The sequence below is a fragment of the Bombus pyrosoma genome, linkage group LG4 (assembly GCF_014825855.1).
Source record: "Bombus pyrosoma isolate SC7728 linkage group LG4, ASM1482585v1, whole genome shotgun sequence".
Taxonomy (NCBI): domain Eukaryota; kingdom Metazoa; phylum Arthropoda; class Insecta; order Hymenoptera; family Apidae; genus Bombus; species Bombus pyrosoma.
Window position 1 is genome coordinate 329,458 of NC_057773.1, and position 25,622 is coordinate 355,079.

Here is a 25,622-nt window from a genome sequence, read left to right on the forward strand (position 1 = left end):
CAAATATCGTTGAAATTTCAGAATACTGAGAAAATTGAAAATATTCAAAGAATGGAGATCTAGCGTGGTTTTTTCATATTTTCGCTAGGAAATGAAAAATGCTGATAAAAGAAACATAGGAATCGTGTTAGAAAACATAAAAGGTTGCATTTTTCAATAAAATATATATTAATAAAATTTGAAAATTTGTCAAGAAACCGTACGTTTTATTTTCGAATTTTGTTCAATAGTATATGTATTTATATCGTATTGCGTATGTATTTTAAATATACGTCCATTTTATAAAATCCCCATTGAAACTTGTAAGCCTATTTTCCATCTTTCACAAACGTCTAGAAATTCGAAGATATGGAGAAAAAGATTCATGTTTCTTTATTTACAAATTTACACTTGATACGTATATATCACATATTCTTTATTCTATATTCCATTCTCAAATCCTTTATCGCAACTAACTATAGTTTCGTAATTACTATTTAATCAACAAAATTTACAAACAAATACAATTTAAAGTTTCGCGTCCAGTTTCAATCTTGGAATCTCAATAGTACGGTAATGAGCACAACTAACGTAATCATATTGGAAAATTTTGAAACAAATCTGAAAATATGTATATTATATATTTTTTCTTCCATTTCTAAAAATAGAAATAAAGCTTTTCATAATAACTAGTTGAATTTACAAATAAGTAATTATATTTATGTTTATACTCGCCATAATTATCAGGAGAAATTATCGGATAATCTTGGAAGAGTGAAATGAAATACGAATAATTTATATATGTATTCCACATCCTCGATTTGCTTTTGTCGCGTAAAATCACTTTCGTTCGATACACGATCCTCTCCTTTCACGATGTCAGTAATGCATGATATTCGATCAACGCTTTTCGCGATTTGTCACATGCATTTCATGCTCCCCCGACGTTCCTCTATTATATTCCTTCGCACACGTGTAACCGCATAACATATAACACTTTGTGGTTATCGTTACTAAATCTTGTTCTTTCAGACCACCGTCAAGTAAAACGAAACCTTGATATATACCGTGTCCCCATCCACGTAGCAATTTCTTGTTTACGATCTCTCTATCCACTTAGTAGTTTCGATATTTCGATAGGTCTCGACTTTTCGCAGTATTCACAATATTAGAATTAAAAATAGATTTATCAAAAATGTATGGTTTGTTACGGGGAAACCTATATAAAATCATACAGCAGAGTAAAAACTGCGATATCATGCGTATTCGTCAACAGAAATATATTACAAAATACATACACTGTTCTGTTTGCAAATATTTCGATTTTGCTTTCAGCGATTCTTCAGCGTGTATTATGGTGTTGCACTAATCTGGAGGTGCAAGTTAGACGAAAAAATATGTTAACAACATGTATTTACATTATATTTGGAAAATTGGTGCCAATCATTTTCATCTTCGTATTTATTAATATAGTCGTTTATCAAAACAAAAAGCCGTGTCAGGACAAAATTAAAATTAATTAAAAATGCCGAATATTGTGATTCATGAATTTTCCCTTCCAGGTTACTATTTCCTATGAAAATAAGGTACTTGTGTTTAAAAATGATCAATTTGAAAGATACTGTATGTATAAAGATACAGACTTATCGTATGAAGGACAAGGGAAGATTTCACTTTCAAAACAGTATGTATTCCTAAGTTCATGTTCTCTTTATGTTTCACAGGTAAATTCAATAAAGTTAAAGTTAAAATTAAAATTAAACTTCCAAACTGATGATTTTTACGTGCATTTACCTTAATACATTCTTGTAGAAAATAAAGAACTATATCGGTTGATGCATAAAAAAATATGTAGTTCTTTTAAAAAGGAAGAAATGGACAATGTTAATGACCTTGAAAGATAGCGAAAGATTTCATTAAGGCAAAAAACATGAATCATAGTTTTCGACGTTTTTAACCAACCAACATCGTATCCTGACACATTTTTTGTATCGATGAAAGTAATTAAAATATTAAGCAATCTAAAATAAACGAAACATCCTATATAGTGAAAATAGATAAAAATGTTGGAAGGGCTGTCATTTTGTCCAATAATATAAAGGTATATTTAAATCAAACGAGGAAGAACATAGAGCAAGAGCACTCGTTAGTGTTTATCTAGTGTCAATGATCTCTCACGTGACGTAACAGCTCAGATGAAGATGAATTTGATGTTGAACTGTTGAGAAATGAGATCAATTGTATTCATAAAAGAATTAATGATAGAGAAAATAAAAACAGCGATGGAGTCAGTGGCACAATATTAGGTACAAGAAATCAAAAAATTACAATAATAGATAGTGAATCCAAAAGAGGCAGCGATGCCACACATGATTCTAATAATTCAAAGTGGACAGTTTGTGAAGAATCTAGCAAAACACCACCGAGAATAAAATTTATAGCCGGCGAAAAACCTGCAGGGCCGCAAATATCCTCAAATGTTGAACAACATTTTTAAACATATCTTTGCCGCCGAGCTAATAAATCAAGTAACAACTGAGAGAAACAATTATGTCGCAAAAATGATAGGGGGAGGACACTGCCATTACACTGAATTTGACATAATGTCACCAAGGAAGAATTTTGGCCAAACCAAGGATGCATCTTGGTGAATAATTTATAAATTATCATACAAAAAAATACAGAAATTAATATTACAAAAGCATATTTTCAAAAATGTAAATATAGATAAATTATTAGAATATAATGTTTTTGTAAGTTAATTTGTGTATAAAAACATTTTACGCTACCTGTAACACACGCGTCACATATGCGCTAAATCATGTCGAGCTGCTACTTGGCCCGACTGAAAAAGTCCTCGACCGCGAAGGGCTAGAATGCTCAATAGTTATTCCCAGGTCAGTCTTCACTCGACTTCGTGACAACGATGTTTGCTGAAGAAATTATAATATCAATCAATTATATAAATGCAGTTTTATAGAGCATTCAGATATTCGACTTCCGATTCGAATGCTAGTTTAGACGACAATTTTATTAAAGTGGGGAAGAACGAGCATTCGTTCGCTTGATCTAAACAGTCTAAACGTACTATATCGTACGCGTAGACGTACACGCGTGAGCCACAAGAATCAGCGGTTTGCGGCATTACGATCAGTTCTTGGGTGAGACTGCGAATGAACTATGAGCATCATTTACAAAACCTGAATCCCGCGGCTAACTCGCGTGTACCAGCCTTTTTTCGGACCAAAGAAGGATGCCGAAAATATCTTTATCTAAACCCTTTAATCCAGAGAGGATGCCTTGATTCTTCGAGGCACAGGACTTTAAGATAAAAAAAGGCTATAATAGTACAGGAATTTCATTTCAAATCACGACCGCTCTGGATAAGTTATAAACACGTGCTGATCAAATTAATATACGTTCTTTTCTGTGCGTCCGTTAAACGTGTGTTGGTCATATCTGTGAAAAAACAAAATCAGCGGGATTTATTGCCGCCAGCTAAGAAAAGTTCGTTAAAACTATTCGTAAGAGTTAAAGTAGTATAGTTAATCATAACAATTATGTATATTGTGCATATTATGTATATTATGTACATTTCCTAACCTATATATGTAACATTTACGACATGTGCATAATACCGATTTAGTATCACTATTAATCAATGAATAACTAAAACAAAATATATACAGGATTTCCCAAGTAACTGGAACAGATTGTATTTCCTAAACGGTTAGGAATAGAAGAAGATGTCATAAGTGAAAGCTAAATTGTATCAGGCGGTGCATAATATGCAACTAATTTTATGAACTTGAGGTGATGTTGGGTCCGTCGTCATGATACTGCTACCTGCTGGCGTATAGGTCGCTGTGAGGTACTGCTGCTGGTGTATAGGATTTCTGTCTTCCCAGTTAGGAATCGTGGAGAAAAAATTGGACTACGAGTGCCGGGATTTGAACCTGGTCTGGAACGTTCGTAACCAACGGCGCTAACTACTGCTCTACCGTTGTCCGGTCATAGTTTGCTGTCGAGTGCCGCTACAAACTTTTGTACATCGGTGCATCAGAAAAATGCAACTGCACTTTGTTTTAAATGAAAGCCTATATTTTTGACTGCACCAACTGATGCAGTTCCTTGTATTCTACATAAAAGTACCAACATACTTATGTCCTAAAGTTATTCATTAGGAAGTTATCGAAGCTAAAAGTTCTCTGAATTATTTCACTCTCTCAGCAAGTGTTTCGGAGTACTTACATTACAACAAGTGTTCGAACGGTTCTCCATTGCAGTCCAAGCACTTTTTTATCCGCTTTCTGAAGTCGCGCAACACATTCCTGATGTCTCTTTCCGTAATTTTGGATATTTATTGCTGAATGCGTTGTTGGAGCTCCTCAAGATTAGTAATGGGGTGCGAATTCACCATATCTTTTCTTCATCCATAAAAAGAAGTCGAGCGGTATGAGGTCCAGTGATCGCGGTGGCCTTAAGATCCGTCCTCGTGTGCCAATCCATTTTGCTCCATAAGTTTTATTTAAATATGCGACAACTATCTGTGAATTGTTGAGGCTCCCGGACCTCGCATCGCCCGACTCTTGTTTCATAATTTACGATCCAATTGTATTTTTCTATGATTAAATAATTTTTTAAACTCAAAGATAGAATGAAAAAATTATTATTGTGTGTGATATGTCTATCAGATTCAAATGTTATGTACAAACATTTCCTTAAAATGTTAATAAAAATATCTGTTTTTTGAAAGAAAAGTAGGATCGATATAAGAAAATTTGAAGAGTAGGTTTAAATATGCAGATAATGAGAATAGGCGACAGTAATATCTAATGACTGTCGTCTCGGATTATAACACAAAAAACCCAAAACTAAACATTTTCAAATCTCTTCAAATTCTCGCTATTGACAAAAGATTTCCAACATCAATTACCAAATCGTTTCTGACCCACATCTCTCGCAAATCTGACAACTCGCGTCCTACTTAAAGGGCAAAGTTCGTTGATCAACGTAACCAAGAACAGAAAAAAAGAGAACGAGAAGAGTATAAAAAAAAAAAAAAAGGAAAAGAGTTGGTCGAAGCCAGTCGAGCAGCGAGGAATTGAACCACTCCTGATTTTAATGGTAGACGAACTTTGCCGCTCGCGAAGTTTGAAGTTGCAGGTAACTCGATTAATGGATACTCGGTTTGCACGGGGTTACTCGTGGCCGTGTAATTGAGTCTAATTCACACCGAAACTCGTGATTAATGATAAAGCTAACTCGCTAAAATTTCCACGGCGTATGTACGTCTTCTTCCCCCTCTTACTTGTACCTCTTACTTGCTATTAATGAGTTATCGATTTTCGAGTAACCGTCGAGGCTCGATGAAATATTCATTCGTCGAGACTAATTTCGATCTAGCTGTTTCTGTTTGAAACAGCTCGATGCATACAGTCCTTCGTCGACGCATCGAGCGATGATAATTAATATTGAACGTTGCATTAATGGCACGCTGCACGCGCGCTTCAAGATGATGAAAGAGCGTGCCTTCGCCGGTAAAATTAATTGTTGATCAAATTCTGAGATTGGTAAGAAGGTGGGGAGTCGTATTCTTGAAATATAGAGTAACAATGAAATAGAATCCTTTTCTGTTTTATTAGGGAAAGTAGTAATTTTAAGAGAAATAAATTTGAATATTTTTTAAATCTTATTTAGTCGATTAGGATGTTGATGTTAAGTATTGTAATAGTGTAAAACAAGTAATCCCTTATTAAATGTTTTAATGAGACATTGTTTAACCCTTTCGTTGTGGTATCTGAACAATGAGTAAAATAATTAAAAGATTCAGTTGGCCGATTAAATTGGAAGATTTTCATTCATTGGAAGTTTCAATAACCTTGAAAGAAGAAAATGTGGAAAACTCATACGAAACCTCTAGGTTTACAACTTTTTATTAATGTATTAAACAGATCGTGTACACAAAATTGTATTTATTATCTTAAATGCCCTCATAATGGGCATAAAATAACAAAAATAAAATTCAAAAGTTCAAACGTAATACTCGAAGTAGCAATAAAATAAAATCTTTCCCTTCTCTGATGTTGACCCATGTGTTAAGTAAAATCTATATACACTATACGACATTGTGCCTGATCAAAACTAATAATAGTAATATTGAAAATCGAATATCGAAAATCATCAAGTTTTTGAGATCTACAACCAGTATAGTTATATGCATCTGTCACATCTTATTCATTGTTCATAATCTTTATTTAACTGGTTTACACCATATTTACCACAACATTATACGCGAAAGTTATTTGCATTATTAGTTCTTATACGTTCGTTTGTTTTAGCTTTTTTATTCGTCGTTCTTCGTTTTTAATTGTTATCGGAAAAAAATTAAACGGTAGTTTATGAACAGTGAAGTTCGAAATGCAATTTAATAGTTATAAATAATTATTAGTAATAATGACTGCAATTAACGTTATGCGCCATAACGCATTAATATAACCTCCTACTTACGATTAAATACGAATACGGAAATAATCGGCAGCAATTTTCATGCAACCTACCTACTGCTTACTAAAACGCTATAATGCACTTTGGAGAATCTTCAAAAGCAATACTAAACACTTGTATACACAAGAAACTTAATAATTTACTACAGTGTACGTGTTTTGCAATACATCTCCATTGACATCTTCAATATGGTGAAAAGTAATTGCCAAATGACTACCAGTTTTTTTTGATCAGTTATAGAGATAAGAATGATATAACCTTTTACCCTGCTTTTCAGGTTTTCCTTATATCGATATATCATAGAAATTGATGCACGTTGATATTTGCATTAGAGATTCGTATCTTGCTCTATACAAGGTGACAAGTCTCACCATAGGTTGTCTGCTCAACTTTCCCTACAGATTGCGATTATATATAGTAACATATATCTTAAGCCTAGAGGTTAACCGAATACTCTATCCTCCACATCTACAAAGCACATAATCTGGACATAAACAAATTCCAAGCAAAACAAAAATCAATTTTATTGGAGTCAGCAGTATTTCATCCAAGCGAACCTTGTAACTTTTCATAAGCACATAGTGTCTACAGCAAACTGCGTGTATTCGAGAGTGCTCGCAGCCACTATTTGCGTCGTGGCAGGCTGTGCTCGCGATCTATTATGTATCAAGCTCAGATGTGTATATCACCATGGTATACAGGACAATGATAGATCAATGCGACACGCTCGGATTAATGGGTTATATGCTTATACGTATACACAGACCAGACGTTATCTTTACGTATACACAGACGCTCGTATTTTCCCCTCGTGCTCCCTTCCTATAATCGCGGGCCGTGTTTCTACGTCAAAAGGCCAGTTTCCATCTGGCAAAAGTCATTCTGATAATCGCTGCTCCATTTTCTTGTCCGACAGCAACCTGTGCTTTCCAGAATGAGATCAGTTTGATCAACGATTTATTCGTTGTTGGCACTGTTTGCTTTAACGAAGTTTTAGATTGTTATTTCAACATTATAAGTGATATATATATATATAAATATATATATATATATTAGGTATATATATATCAGATGTTCACTGATTAAATGACGTATACATGTTCAACCATATTTGTATAGAACTTTAGATATGTTTCATTTAAATATTAACTTAACAACTTAATATATTTCAATTTTATTTTATTCGTTTAATTCGTATTATTTATCTTTTCCTCCATTTGCAACGAGACATTTAAATAAGGGAAAGTGTTTCTACATTGAAACATTTTAAATTTCTAGTAATTTTTGCATTATATAATATTCAATGCAATTTTCTATTTACAATTATGTTATGACATAAACGAATAGGGATAAATGAGATTGTGAGAAAATAAACAGTTTAATGGTATACTTTCGCAATTTCAAAGTGTGCTCTGTTAACATACTCTGTCTGAGGAATTGCAAGCTGTGATCTTCCACATTATGGTGCAATTTTACGCAATCTTTCGCGGATTGCTTTTCAACGAAGAGTGATGAGTCAGATGCTCACAGAAAGAGAAACTGTATTCTTCTTTAAATAAATATTTCTGCTTGTGCAATATTGCAATAATAATATTATGTTCTTGATTAATAAACGAAATCTATTTTTATTTAGGACAATTTTGACAATTTTCTACATACCTTCGTATATAGAAGAAATATATAGATTCGTTGCAATTTGACGCATATAAAAATCCTAATTTCTGAGAAGTTAAATTTTATGAAAACTAATAAAGAAAAGAATAAAGGAAAGAAATTAATTAATAAAATATGCGTCATTATATATATATCTTTTTATTAATTTATTATTTTATTATTTATTTTTTAAATTAATTTATTATTTTATTAATTGTCTTCGCCTGCTGACTATAATATACGTTATTATATTTGGTAAACAAAACTAATTTCAATTTAGACTTTAAATCTTTTATAATGTTCACAAAAATATAGAATTTTACAAATATCCGTGATCTATTTATCATGTATTTGTGCAGGATACTGTTTGACAAATACTGTTTCCAGTTAGATATCAAATATACATATATCTATAATATATCAATTCATATCAGACTTATTTAACTTATACTTTGCTAATTGATTCAAATACTCATTCAGCTTTGTCATGTATCTCACATTTATATCATAAAATGTCACGTTTCACAAACTTTACTATTTTCTATTAGATCGCTACTATTTCATTTGCTTGAAAACTTATTGCCAGGGGTAGTATCCATTCGTTAATGCCCGAATCACAATCTCACTTCTCCTCTTCCCAGTTCTATGTTTCGGGTCTCGCGGGGCGAATACGTGGGCGAGCTTTGAGCGCATCTGCATAATCGTACGTAAATTGCACGAGACATCGCGCACGGTAATATATTGCGGCCGGAGGGCCGCGTTCATATGCAAGATATGCGCGGATCCGCGTCGACCAGCGTGTACGCGCTCGCACAACGCACGCGAATTCACGTTATATACACGATGCAACGGTAAAGCGGCGCGGCACGGCGCGGCGACCGGTTAATTCAGTTAGCGGATACGAAACGGAAGGCTACGCGAGGAAGTTCGATTCAACTCCACACTTCTCTCCTATTACATGTTCAAACATTTATAAAGGGAGCTGTTGCATGTCCGAAAACAGATGCACGGAGGAGGATAGATCTTCCAGGTGGTTGGAAGCGCGTTTCGCGAATTGCTTGTCTTTCGGGGTCTTTTTAGATGAACCATTTCGGGAATGATGACTGTTAGCAAATGGTACGCAGTGATGAGCTCAAGTACATTGCGATGAATAACGTACGAATAACGTAGATGCAATACTCTAACGTTATTAAAACCTGATTCGAAATTTAGATTTAAATAAGAGTAAATAGAATACCTATAATAAAGCGGAAATCAAGAAACATAGTAGATACAAACGAAAAGGAAGTGAACGTTGTTATATGCAAAGGCGAAATTTATATTATAACGTTGAACAGGTATATGAATTTTTTACTTATTTTAAGATTCTATAATCAATATCTATTTTTATAGATTTTATAGGTTTCAAACCAGGGCCCTATTGCACAACAATTAACCATTAGCAATTATTAACCAATAATTAACTGCTAATGTAGATTGTTTATTACTATGGACGTAAGCAGACTGCAGTAGTTTATGGAAATATGTATTTTTATAGAACATTCGATATTCAAAATTTCGATAGGAATATATTTTGTCTTGACTTAAGCGGGAATATATGACACATTATAAATGAATTTGTGCTGGCGAAGGATATGTAAGAAATACTTCAAACTTATTTCAATTTAAATTGTAACTATGTATATCTAAATAACAGAAAATTTCATTTTTATTATATGTATGTAGGTACTTATAACACATCTCGTATTACAGTTGTATACTTTTGTACGCGTTCATATATTTATATTTTCATATTTTAATTGAATACTCAGATATATTTTTAATGCATACACATATGAAGTCTAATATAACCATCCTGTCTTATGCAGCAAATGTTTAGTCGATAATAAAAGATATTTCCTCTTCTGAATTGTTCAGAGTTAATCGCATTTTAATATACAAATACTTGAATATTATAGCATTCAAATATATATAGCAATACAAAATTGTTTGAATATTATAAAATCCAAATACTTTGTTTATTATATATGTCATTTTTGAGATTGGACTCACCACTATCGTCTGGAAAATGTCAAGACATTTCTAATGTTACAGCTGATTTCGTGTTACTTACCTGAAACAAAAATATAAGATTCAAATTAATTAAAACAATAGAGATGCATAATTTATATAACATAATTAGAGAACTTTATATCGTAACTCTTTCATGGTTTATTTCTAAAAATATTGTTCAAGAGTTAAAAGTTAGTGAAATTTTCATAATAAAATTTCACTTAATTTTTACAAATTTTAATAATGGAAATTCTCAAAAGATAATGGAACTTCTTAGCGAAGTATGAGCATAATTCTTAGCTGCAATTATGATTGTAATATGAATTATGATGTAATTATATAATTAGATTGTGGATTTTTATTCATTTATGTAACGTCTAAACGTGCAAAGGTGTACAAAATATATGTAAAATTTAAGAACATATAACATATCCAGGGTAAAGTAATCGTTACAAAATTCAGTGGACGAGACATCTCTATATAGATTTAATTTCCTTACTTACAAACAAAATATGAAATACATTTACGTGAAGCTATGAAAATTTCATAAAAATCCACAATTTAGTTATAATCAATCAAATTTTAATCTGCCTTACTTTCTAACAAAGAGCAAGAGGGTGAGTTTCATCGTACATTGATAATTTCATATCCATTCTATGGTTTCTGTTCTCTTATTACCAGTACTGTAGATTATTGTTCATCATCGAATCAGTATTGTTATAATAGAACAATGCAATAACAGCGAATACACGATAATATTACTTGCAACAGATATTCATCATTTTAGTTAGGTATAGCTGGGAGAAAAATGATATGTTGCAAGAAAAGAGATATAGTTCCAATAATTCACCAATTATTAAATACATATTCACATTTAATGAATATACTAAAATACAGTAAATAATGCACTACATAAATACACTAAAAACAAAGAAATAAGATAAATAAAAAATCAAGTTGCCTTGCAAAACGAAGGTGCAATTGGATTTTGACATAAAAATTTACAACAAATAAAAAGCTGATTAAAAAGAAACGTAACGATATAAACATCCTCCATGGGAGGAGGTTTATTATCAATTCAAATTCTGAATCTTCCGAACGTTTCAAACATGGATGCCACGATGTTTTCCCAATTTTTGATGCTCGTTAATAAACAGAAACGATCATAAAGGATAGTTAATGGGGCGGTGACGCGTCACGGCTTTAATTATCGCGGTCTTCATGCCCTTTTAGTCGAGCAACAGCAGGGGCCACCATGATGCAGTGTAAATGAATTTCGCAATAAAGTTGCAACGGGCAAAGGGTGGCCGTAAAATGAAATAAAGCGTCGCGTCGCCGTGGCTCGTCTTTATGCTTGGTTCGCGCACCGCCGCGTCTCGCGCATAATAAATCACCATTCGCGGCGACATGCGCCTAGAAATCACCGAGCTGCCGCTACTTTGCGTGAAAAATGTTCAAAGAACGTACGATAAAGAACACTCGGACAAAGAACCTTCGGAATAGACGAGCCACTCATGCGAACGAGTCACAGATCATTTTATATTCACGAACTGCTTTCGATTGTTCTCTGCCTCGAGAGTTCGTTTTTCCATCGTTTCACTTTTGTTTTACAATTTAACGATGATTTTTCCCTTCTTGTGATTACTGATCGTATGAGGGTGATCGAGGATTCCAGTAGCAGCACATGAAATTTTGCACGTGCTTACTACATGATGTACAGTGGTTCATGGAAATGTTTGAACAGTTATCATAGAAACCTTTTATGTACGTATTACTGGTTACTAGATATTGATTATGTGTATATATTCTTAATATACATATTGCTAGTGTACATATTACTTATGTACATATTAATTACCTACATATTACTAATTACCGCTTACTGCGGATATTTCATATATTTATAAAATGCATATCTTTATAAATATAGTTAAAAAATGTAATCTAAATAGGAAATTGCTTTACTTATTAAATATTATAGAGTGTATTCTACTTTGGCTATTTTACATATTCATGCATATTACGTGCATTCTGTGCATTCTTGCATCTTAGAAACTGATATAAATACATAAAAATCCATGGTCTATTACTTAAGTTTGTGTTAATATCAGTGTATTTAATTAAATTAAGTAATTGAGAAATAGCGACTGGTTGTAAAAATATTTAGAGTCTACATAACGTGAGATGAAAATAGTATTTTAATAAATTCAACTATTCATTATATTGATTGAACTTCAATTCAATGGGATGATTTTTAGTACTTATTATATGCTCAAGGTAGCCATTCTGGCTGTATACTAAGTTTTTTATCAAATATACGTTTCGAATAAGTATCTTGCAACTTCTATATACATTTTTAGATTGGTTTTAAGTTGTAGTTAATTTCAATATATATTGAAATTAATGTTAAATGTATTTAATATTTAAACAGTTTCAACATATTACAATTGTGCTATTTTTTGTGTATTCCATATTTTATGAATAACAAAATATTTAGAAACTTCAAAAAAAAAAAAAAAAAAAAGAGAGAGCATGAAGAAAAGTAACAAGAACAGTATGATTAATTTTTACATTATCAATATTCCACCATATTGTGAGTTTCACTTCTGACTACCAGAATGAGTTATCTGAAAAGTCGCAAAATTTGATAAAAATTATTCTTAATGTAAGTTTTTCAACTTTATATTTAAACATTTTTTTGATACTTTCAATGTTGTATTTCCACATTATTGCCTGCTAAGATCTATATCAAAATTATTTCGAATTGAGAAATATTGTAATGACATTTATGTACGAAATTAGAAATATGAACAAAGAATTACGTGTATAAGTGAAGTTGCATTTTCATTGGTAGTTAGAAATAATTTACTTTCTGTCCTTACGTGTATAATACTATGATATTGCTAGAGAATTCTAAGATAGAAATTGTTTATGACATCCTAATAAATATTCTGTTTCACAAAATTACAATTTTATTTATCTTGTTTTTCTTTTCCTGTGTAATTGTATAATGTTATTCTGTTCTTTACTCTGTATTCCATACTATATTCTCTATGCTGTATTCTATACTCTCAGACATCCTTTTACAGAGATAGAATAGATAAATATTAAAAAGAAAGTTCGGAAGTGCGTAAGTGAACAGTTTGCATAATGTTTGTGAATATGTTCGTGAAACATACTTCTCTGAATCATTTATTAGGTTCCCTAAATCTAATCCAAACCAAGTAAGTAAATTGTACGCAAATATTGTTTATGAACACGTTTATTGACGAGTATGCACCTTAACATTTCACGCTATGAAGTACGAATAATACGGTTCATGTAACATAAAATATTTTTATTTTTCGTACCAAGTGCCTACTATGTTTTCAAAGCTTAGAATATGCTGTGTCAAAATAATATTCTGAAATTGCGAATTTAAAATAGATTTATACCTAAGATGATATAGGTACAATTGGAAATTTTAGAAATATTCAGTTCCGTTCAGTTAAATTTAAGTTCAGCTTCTTCGTTGAACTTTGAGTAATGAGTATTTCACTTATAAAATTTATTATTTCTGTGCATTATGTGAACCTAATCGACAATTTGTATAAATATATGATTCGGGAATAGTATTCTTATTTTATTACATAATAGCTTAAAATTGGCTAATGCAACAAACTCTATGAAAATATTAAATCCTGCTCAGTTAAATTTAGGTTCTCTCAGTTCCTTCATCGAATTTGGAGTAATACGATTTTTACACTTTTGAAATGCACTAATTCCATGCATTATGTAATCCTAATTGAAGAAATATATTATATAATGTAAGAATGGTATTCGTATAAACGAACCTCAATGTTTTCGAATTTGCGAATTTCGATCAATCTTGGTCTTGAAAATTCTTCCGAAATCGAGCAACTGTTTTTCTTAGAATGATTGTACGAGATGATCTGCAACAAAAGCAGTTCGACGATTTTAAGACGTACAATATGGAAATGCATCTGAATGTATTGTGTAGCTTTCGAATACGTGAACTGTATTTGAATTTTTAAATACCTTCTGTCTAAAAAAAAAAAAACAGATATTTTGAGATATTTTGTGCTTTCATATTTCGTACATTTAATCTTTTTTAATTTAATACGGAAAAACATCTATTTTTGCCCCCTTTTCATAATTAATAAAAAGAAAGATAAGAATAAAATTGCAACTTATAGAACAAAATATTTATTAGAGGATACTTATATTTATTAAGAATAAAAATTTTTAAGTCCTTACGATATAATATTTTGAGGATGAGATGAATAAAATTGTAATTGTATAAAATAAAATATTTATCAAGGAATATTATAATATTCCTATTCTATCCTGTTCTAGGAAATGTTCCTATTTTGAGAAAGATAGCACTGAATTATTTGAATTTTTTAAATCGATTTTTTACAATCGTGTTCGCAACTATAATAGATTATTATCGATTTAATTAAAACCATAAGTTAAGTTTTATCATTTTTAGAAAATATTATCTCGTTCTACAAATGCTTGCAGTTATAGTTTTGATTAAAATTTGTTCACCACATAATAAATTATTTCATAAATTATTAACTAATTAAACGATATATGTGTTCGTTTCAGATAAAATTCACCTTAAGTGTTGGTGCATTGCATTTTTCACAAAATCTCTAGCAAAAATGCATTTCTATCATTAATAATAAACGACAAACAATTTTTCCCCTCGTAAAATCAAAACAATCCTTTCTTGAAAACTTTAAAAATTATTCTTTATAGAAGAAAAATCAGTATTAATCCACAAAACCCGGTAAAGCCACAATCTAACAGAAGTAAACTTACTTAAATCTCAGTTAAATGACAAATTCTCATAACCTACCTCTAAATCATTTCAATCCATTTCGGAACGAAATTAAATATTCAACTGGTTCTTTTTGATCACCCTGTAGAGCCGTGTGGTTTCGCGAGCGTTCGGTCGGTTAGCGTGTTTTCGCGTGCGTTTATCCAATTATGACCGCGCGGGAGACGTGCACAATCAAAAAATGAGTGGCTAGGCCGGCGAACGAAAACGCGTGTTCCAGATAAGCAAACGAGCCGTGTGTCACACACAAGTGTTGTTAAACCGTCAGAGAACTTTTCACGCAGACACTCGACCGGGTAATAACGAGGCACGTTCCATTCGTTATCGGTGGTTAGCAGATAAAGTAATATACCTGTTTAAATAATGCCCGCTGCATTCCTTTATGACATTTATCGGTTCATATATTTTGCTGGAAAAAAATTATCAACGCTACACCGTCGTTCCATTATAATTTCGTTCGCGTTTTATCCGCGGAATAATTCCGTGTCGCGATTCAACAGTCGCGTGAACGAAATTGCGTTTAGTGTTTTCGAATTTTCTGTGAATAAACGGATTAACCTGTAACGAACTGAATACACGTAATACATGGTGTGATTTTAAGCGGTTGTTTTTAACGCATTCGCTGATATTAAAATACGGTTATTCGCTACTTATATTTTCTTCTTATCAGACAAATTTTTATTTTGAGTAATATCGTTTATTTTAACACACTACACCTGCTGATTTATTGTTATTCTGATATTGTTTTGTTGAAATGCTCTGAAACGCGCATACTGCTCTCCAATTAGTTACCATTTTTCATTTTTCAAGGAACATTGAAATATTTGAAAATTATCGTGCTTTTATATCTTAACTTTTTTAACTTAAACTTGTTTAATCTCTTAACTTAGTAACGTTATTATAAAAAAAAACCCCTGTATACTTTGTACTTTGTACAGATTTAGTATAGAACTATGCCACTCGTATTCGTACACCATTTAAAACAGAATAATTTAAAAAAAAATTGCACCAAATGACTTGAGTCGTTTTGAGATGTTAGAAGGAATCTAACCCAAAATCAGCGTAAACAAATTTTGAAGAAATTCCAATTGATCGGAATCGCGAAGAAAATATTAAAGGTCACTGTTTACAACTCCTTTATCTGCGCACGTAATACAAATTTAAACAATACATTTTGTAAATTTATGCCAATTATACACATCGTGAAATTTCATCAATTATCTGTTTATGTTCTCATGTTTTCTTGTAATCTAGTTTACGTTCATATTACTTATGTTCAAGTTCTACATTTAAAAGTATGAAATAAATACGATTTGGAGCGTTTCCTATGTTAAAATATTCTGTTTCACTTTCTTTACAAAGTTAAGATGTGTTATTTGAAGCATCTCATTAATTGTCACATTAATAGTACATTACCTATTGGTATACTTACCTATAATAATTATATTAGATTTTATTATCTATAAACATTGTACACATATTATTTCATAGCAGAAAGATCATTTCATTTAACGGTGGCAGAAAGAAAATGATAAAACTTCGGTTTTCTCGGGTGTTCCGAAATTCTAAGGACGATAGTATAATATGTGTCCTATTTGAAATAGGATTTAATGTAATATTAACTGCACGTACATATGTACACACACTCACACGCACACACGCACACACGCACACACGTATGTGATTATTAGTGATGATGATGAATTATGTTTTGTTATAGAACACTCTTTCGATTTGTTTACTGTTACGCGTGAATGTGAACATTCGCATTTAATTTCCAAATCTTATCTACCAACGTATGACATATGGTCTATTATTTCAATTAGGACATAAAAAGTAAAAAAAATATAACGGTACCAAAACGGAACACGAATGAGCATTTGCACAATGTCATACGGGCAATACACGATGAGAATTTCCTCGAAGTATGCATCGAGATGAAGTCTCATGCGATTCGGGTTGGGTCTCATGAGATCTACTCTAGATCTTACGAGATCCAGGTTTCCCATATTTATGGCCAGTATCCGTTTTGACTTTGAAGTGAACAAGCAATTAAATATCATCTTTATGCCAAAAATGGTTGCAATTGTTTAGGTACAGCAATAGATATATGTATTGAGTAGGGAAAAAATGCCATGTAAAGAAGAAAACGGTCTCAAAGTATTAGCTGATTGTCAGAAATAAAGATCCATATAGAATTTGGTCTTTATATCCCACAAACATAGGAAATCTCCACATACGTAATATAAGAAAATCTTTCTAGAACGCACGATTTTTTTTGGAATTCATTACGAATACGAATTCGTTGTTTATATACAAGTTCATTTTTGGGAACCCATATCCCCTCTCGAGACATGCTTCCAGGCAAATCCATCGTATAGGGCTTACTTTACGCGTTGCAAATGTGCCAAATCTATCCTCGCTTCCTCACAGAATAAAAGAAAACATCAAGAAGATACGCAAAGGCATACGTGTTATCTATTGCGAATTAATGTAAATATGCATACAGCGATACATCCAACGTATCAATATTATACGTATCAAATTATAGCATTATTCAGCAGCGTTAAAGCTATATATATTATATGTGTATTTATTTATTTAGTATATATATACTATATATATATACTATATACTAATATATATACTATACTATATACTATATACTATATACTATATATATACTATATACTAATATATATATATTATAGTATATATATATATTAGTATATAGTATATATATATATATAAAATCCTGAAATTAAATAAAAGTATAATTTTGATAATATCGGATTTAATAGCGTATTAAATTGATAACTTTTTTATTAAATTTTAGAAGTTCTAATGAATAATAACAAATGAATCGAAACATTGCTCTCCTATAAAAAAAAGAAAAAGGAAGAAAATGAAAAATATGCCGTATTATGTTTTTCTCCTGCAGCCTTCAAATAATTATTACTTTAGTTTCAATATCTATTACAATATACAATGGCTCACGAAAGTATTTGATTATAGAACTTTTTTATTAACACAGAGTGTGCATTATAACAGTAAAATTAATAGTAGAATTTGAAACCAATTAAAAAATGTACATAGATATTACAATACATTTATTGCAAACATACAACTACAATTCGTGTTGCAATAGTTTGTAGTCATTAGTTTTAGATGCTAGAGGTAAGAATATGCTAAGAAGTGCAATACAAGAAATGTAAGGAATGTAAATCGAAAGTTCGTCCAAAGCCGAAAGGCACGGACTAGAATAAATAATAATAACTACAATTAGTGCTAAAGATGGTTTCATTAAATACCATGGTTAAGTGATAATTAATACTGTTCCAATACTTTGATGATCTTCGAGGAGTGTACCTTACATATCTTATAATTTCTGCATACGTTTTCACATTCATTTCAAATTTTACCAATATAGTCATGATAGTCGTATTTCGTTACAGTATTAACAAGATTTTAAAATATTTTGTGTAATATATAGATAAAAGGTTTCTAAAAGTGTTGGAATATTTTTGTGAGCCACTATATGTACAATTGTAGAATCGGGGGCGAATCAAGTGCAATGTCGCAGTTCTTGAGCTATCCGGTAGTCGGCTGCGCCAATGCACGCACATTACTCACGGTTCACGGTGCAGCTACATACGTTGTGTCGTGTATAAGTGCGTGTGCACAAACGCGTGTAAACACTGTCGTGATGCAGACGCGGACCGTTTGAATAATGTGAAGCGCAATTACGCGACTGAACAGGATGACGTGATTCGTTTTTCGCTCGCGGATCTTTTTTCTCGCTCAAGAGAATCATTTTTTAATAATGAACTGTAATGAAGTCAGAGTGAATTGCATTACATTCTACTCCTGTATCGAAACGTTTGAAGATTTCATATGTCTTTTATAGAAAGTCATAGTAGAATTTCATTCATCCGAATTTTGTTCTGACAAACTTTTAGTTAACATTTAATTAAGTAAACTGTCCAAATTTCGTTTGTCTAAACATGAACTATCATTTGAAGTTTGAATACTAATCTTAAGTCGTTTTAAGTATCAACTCCAACTTACAGTAACTTTGTTTACTTATTATTGGAAGATTATAACATAACAATTTAAGAAAATAATCTATATATAATCTATACTTCCTCTTGAAATAGAGGACGTATTAGCAATTAATGCATATAGATTCAGATTACCTTCAACGATCTTAATCTATACATTTAAAAAATGTTCGAAATAAGATGTCTGATTTGTCGATATAATTAACTTTGACTTAAAGATGTCCTGTTAGATAATAATTGTTGTTTAATATTTCATTTTCAGTAAAACAAGATTGGATCAGAATAATATCTTTACAATAATCCGAAAAGTTAGCAACAAGGCAGAAGACCTATTGTTTTCTTTAAGACGTTCTAGTTTGTAACATAGGGTATATTGCAAATATATTTTTAACGTGTTTGTAGGTATTTATTAGATATTAGATCTAGGTGTCCATGAGATGTCTCTGTGGTATTGTATTGTGGCTATATCTATGTATTTATGGAGATTTAAAATAAATCGAGTTTTATTGCTACTTCACTCATAATTTAGACATTGGTGAAATTTACTGAGAAATTACTATTTCATTGATTTGTGGATATTAGGATTTGGATATTAGGTTGTACGAATACAATATGTTATTCGATTCGCAATGAAGAATGTTGTATTTAATTCTAGAATTATATACAAATTGTCTTCGGTTTGTTCTCTCAATAATAGGTAACAGTCCTTCAGTGTTCGAAAATGTTTCAAAGGAAGATTTTTTAATAAACTCGTAAAAAAATATGACTAATCAGTGATTTAAATATAATTCGATTCCAACAGGTATTTTATCGTGATAATGAAATTAATTACGTATAAATATACATGTAACTTAATAAATACAGCGAATTCCGTTTATTTGTAGCATCGGTTAACCGCGACAGCCGTTTATTTGGGGCAAAGCTCAAGGAATAAAATGAAATTTCTTCTCGTATTTGAAACAGCTCGCAGCGTATCCCTCATTTGAGACAGATGATTGCAGTACTTTAGAAAAGATAGCATGCGGGACAGCACAGGGCACGGGGACAAGAGGACTACTCTTCTTCTTCACTCATGGTTACGCGTTGCTATATCACCTTTTTTGTAATATGACCCTGTCAGTCAAAATGCGTGTTTATCTGTACGATTTTATTGAATCTATTAGAAATAACCAATCAGACCCGCATTTCTTTGTTTGCCATCTTTTCGTAGTCGCACTGCTTATGTTTCGCATTCCTCTTTTGTTCGAAAGAACGAGATTTTTATATAAACTAAATCTTTAATGTTCACTTTTTTTTTGGAATACGTTTTTTATTTTGTTCCGATTGGATTTTTTAGGAGGACTTTAAAGACAGTTGATGAAAACATTAATGATGCCGATGGTTATTCACAGGTGACAGACGAAGAATGGAAATAGTTTTGCACGAAGAATATCTATGTACATAATTGATGTTTGGCTCTAGTTTATTTGTTTTATATAATTTTAACTACCACTTTTAAGTACGTATAGAATACTTCACATAATTGGGATAGCCGCTTAATCGAATCAGAATACGTTAATCCCGATGTGGAACAAATAACCAGAATTCACAATTCTAAATTATCAACATATCGAATATAAACTCCAGTTTTAACAACGTTTTAAGATCAACAAATATTCAATGAAAAAGGTTAAATGAAATCAATTATAATTGAAATAATTAAAATAATTTGGAAATTGTTACCATAACTGGTTCCATTGCTTTTGTATCAACCTGTAAATTCAGTAAGCTCGGCTTTATCAGCGAATCGATTGACGAAACATGACATTAATCTCTGAAAACTAAAAACGCGAATCGACGTGAATTTCAACGCGATTGCCCATGCGTCACGATTTCTTCCACGCGAAACGATAAGAAAACAATTCACGTTACAATGCAGACAACGTTGTCAGAACAATGTTTGGCACGTTCGTACGCTATTTACAGCTTTTGATAAAACCTTGAGGCAATGATAAAAAGTTTCGTTCCGACGATTAATTGCTAAGAATTAACTGTTATTTCCATAAATGTTTATCCTCTTTCTGAAGCATCTTCTTTATATCGATAAAATTTTTATCGCTTCTTTATATCGATAGAAGATTGATTGTCACAAACTCCAACAAAAATGTCTCTTTGCCCATAAACGAAATCTGTAAAAAAACTATATATGTATCGTATTTATCTCCGTAATTAATTGAAAAATCTTGCCATCATTAACCATTAACACCATTTGATGTTTCATTAGTAACAAGCCTGTTACAAAACACGTTGACTTCAGTGAATGATCGAATTCCTTGTATTTTCAAGCGTTCTGATCTCACGTTCGATTGTTTTCGAAAGTGCACTATAGCGTTCACGTGTACTTGGCAGGTTTCCAAGTTCAATTTTTTCTTCAAATGAAAAAGTTTCATTTTAAATTTTCGGCCTGTTTTGACATGTAGAATAAGAGAATTATTTAAAAATTTAATACTCTGTTGACTAAGTCTGTGTTACTAAATTACTTTTTTTTTCATTTAACAATGTCGCGACGTAAGTTGTTCTGTTGGCTTTATACAAAATTTCTTGGATTTACTATCTGTTTTTAAAAAATAATGCATTTTTACACACGGCAGATCGTTTTTCCTTAATACTATTAACATTTTTTAAATATTATTACTATTAACTGCCAAGCGATATAAAAATCAGAAAATCAACAAATATTATGTTTTTCGTGCGATCTTCAATTAGAATCAATTTGTATTCTACCTCAATTAAAATCATCTATTTAGTATAATTTCAAACAGATTACAAATCAATACTTCTAGTAACTAATAAAGGCTTCAAGCATCCCATTCAAATCATTAAACTTAAATTAATAATTCCAACTTCAACTCCATTCAAACCTATATACACATGAACACACATAAGTCTACGGAGACATCTTCATTTGCAGTAAGAGAAGTGCGGATTTTTATACAATGTAGGTTTCTATGGGCAGAATTAAAGAAACAGAAATAAACAGAGATTCGTTTTATCTACAAAAAGTGCTGACTAGGCTGCGGATATTTATGTAAATTCGTATTCCTATAAATATAATTTAAAAGATGGACCCTAAGTAGAGAATTGTCTTATCCATTAAAAATTATAACGAGTATCACACTTTTGATATTTTATACATCTTCTCATATTATGTACGTTTTGTGTATCTTTGCATCATAAAATTTTCCATAAATACATGAAAAACCGCAGTCTAGATATAACAGGTATTCTGTTGTAAGTATATTATATATTTTTGTATAGTATAGTATAGTATATGCATTTTTAAACTTTTGTATCTTTAAATTTCGCATAAATGCATAAAAATTCACAGACTACCAATAAATAACTCACTCCACTCCAATAAAAATGAGAAAAAGAAAAGGAAGAAAACACTGTGAAAGAATTGGAATGAATACTTCTAAACCTATCGCTTTCTGGAACAATCGTAGCAGAAGGTATCGCGATTGTCTGGAGGATCGACGACCCGACAAAATCTCTGGTGAACGCAGGCGAACACAAAGGTCTAGCGAGGGCAGCGTCAAAGAAGCAGTCTCGAAGTCGGCGTCAAGCTAACGGAAGCGGTAAATTAGTCAGGACAGAAATCTTCTATTAATATTCCAGCCCACCCTATACCCCCAGCCTTTTCTTCCTCTCATCCCATTGCTTTCTCCTCACCTCGTCGTGAGTCTCTCGAGTGCCCATTAAAGACGCACTCTGAGCAACACTCTTCCTTTCGAATTCGTTGCTGTAGAAAAAGAAAACTTTCAAACCGTCCGAGAATATCGTGCACTCGCATATACCGCTACACGATGATAAGAAACATTTATACGATTTCTGGAAATACATATGGATTTTTCTTGACGATATTTAAGATGATTGGTAATATTTGACAGCATATTTGGAGGAGAACGAATACTAATTGGTATAGAGTATAGATATAATGCGGCAGCCTTGTGTTTGTCTTAAATATCGATACTAATTGATATAGATAGTGAGGAATTAAAGTAGATTAGTAGGTACATACAAGTTTCGAACGAATTGACAAAAACGTAAGTAGATAGAGACTTGAAGTTTTTAGCAGACGAAGTTTTTAGTACAAAGATAATGTATAATATTCGATGGTAACGACTCATAAAACATAATAACATATCACATTTATAAAAGTTTCTTATGTTAAGTGTTTGCATATTTTCACAAATCAAAATTATATCTTTTCTACAGCTCATCGAATGCGATGAATTGGTGCCGAGCGAAAGATTAACGAAGCGGAACGGATTCATTCGTCACGGTTCGTTTTACCGAAGCGACAATCTCGCTTGCAACATGTAACCGCTAATTATAATTGCGGTAATTGATCTGTTTGCGTAACTAAGTAAGAGCGCGAACCAGCCCAATTATTCTATGATTGCTTATCTGCCATCGGAGCAGGTCAACGTGAGAGTCTCGTTCACGCTTGCGCGAGCTTCGCGTTGAAAAATTTAACGTGTAACCCGGAAATCGTAGAACCATACGATATTCGTCCTCATAGAGGAAAATTACCATCAATATACTATGCAAAATATGTTGAAATTTTGTAAAAATGTATACAGGTATTACGAGATATTTAATAAGCATATACTTCGCAAAGATGATCAAAGGATTTGAATAATCTTTTATCTAATATGTATTAGTCAGTCAATTAGGTTATTTAATCAAACCATCTTTAGCACTAATTATCATTCATAAGATTATTATTTATTTCGTATAGTAATTTTTCACCAATCGTAAATGTCTGCTTGCAATAAATGACTTCTAACTTCTATACCTATACATTTTCGGATTGATTTCAAATGTTTATAGTATAATCACGATATTCGCACCCCACTATTGTATGTAAATTTTCAGAATCGTTTAAGATATTACGAATTATGACAGTTGGTTGACACTATAGTATTAATTTTTAAAATGTATCTTGTATAACACACATAATATAATATGTTTCTAGAAGATGATGATAAGAGTACAAATACTTCCGTGAAGTTCAGCAAGTACGTAGTCACAGAGGACCCGAATAAATCAGAAGATTCTCACCTTCAAGACATTACGATTAATCCAAGGGTTCCCGGTTGCGCAACACAGGATAACGCGGTTACGATTTGTATGTTCACAGGTGATAAGAGGGAAGAAGGGGAGGGAGAAGAAGAGCGAGATTGAGAGAAAGAGAGCAAAAGAAGAAGAGGGACACGGTACACGGAGCGAAATGACTAGCCTGCGGCGTCCTTCCGACAGAATAATTCGACCTTTTCCTTTTCCTCGAGCATCTAGCTCGGCGTTCACTCCAGATTTCGACTAGCCACACCGCTTTCAGGTTGTCCGCGGCGAGGAAATGCAATTTGTAATTTACCGTGTGTTCGTAGAAACGTAATGATGATTCATACGCGGAAAGTGATTCGTCTCGGTCGAGCGGCGCTCGCGAAAACCCAGGAATATCGCTCTCTCGCCTAGATAGGCTTGCGTAAATTCTACTGAAACCTGCGAGGCTAGTTCCTTGCGCAGCACCTAGACGTTGCTTAGAACAGGAAAAAGTTGTTTTTATGAATGTTATGTAGATACTTACATAGATATCTTTCATTAGAATTGTACGATATAAAAAATATATTTTACGATGATTTGAGTTACATTTGTAACTCAGTACAATGTTTCAGTTATATTTCCATTTCAATATTTTCATATCATAATTGAGATATTTTCCTTATATTGTGAGATCGCTATGAAGAATATTTCTCTATTTAAAAAGATTGTTTTTCCGAATGTTAAGAAAATAGATAGGTATAAAAAGGATATTCTAATATTTTCAATTAAATATTTTAATATGCAAGGGGATGGGAAAAAGTATTTCTCTGAATGTTAAGAAATAAGTAAATATTTTTTATTACAACAATCGATGGATTGATTGTATTGGATTATGTTTTCTATAAGAAGGTACTTAGATTAAGCCACTTAGATCGAAGACTGACTAGTTTGAAAGATACTTCAAATTTAATCTTGTAATATTTATCGTGTGAAAGATAAGATAAGATGCAGTTTATAGTTATATCTTCTTTGTCTTTCATACACTCAATTTGATGCAATTAAAATTGAAATATCTTTTAAACTAAGCATTTCCAAATACAAGTATCGACTGATGTATAAAAAAATTTATAAATACAGGCGACATTAAAATCTTTAAAATATCACCACTTCCAGAATTGATGTTACACGAGGCCATTCAAAACTGTATAATTTTGTCTGCAATTTTCTACCGTTTGAGGGATACATATAACTTATACCAGTTACGTTATACCCTGTAGAATCTTACATCGGAAATCTTGAAAAATTTGGAAAAATCTGTAAATCGTAAAACCAGTAAACGAACGACCAAAAGTAACTCACTAAAAAGAAGCAAACACAGAGAATTTTGTTTTCTCACGCAAGTGATAAAGGAAGAGCATCGGAAAAGGACGCGAACC

The 25,622-nt window shown here is 31.9% G+C and overlaps 1 protein-coding gene across 13 annotated transcripts in view; it reads right to left on the reverse strand.

Moving 5' to 3' along the window:
- LOC122567085 (protein scalloped) overlaps positions 1–25,622 on the reverse strand; it is a 325,787-nt gene that overhangs the window by 142,049 nt on the left and 158,116 nt on the right. Inside the window, exon 2 of one of the 13 annotated variants that reach the window (XM_043725266.1) lies at positions 10,192–10,200. The exons of the other annotated variants lie outside the window; for them this stretch is intronic. Coding sequence (XP_043581201.1) covers positions 10,192–10,200 — 9 coding nt within the window. The remainder of the gene's footprint in view (positions 1–10,191; positions 10,201–25,622) is intronic. 13 annotated transcript variants of the gene reach the window in all.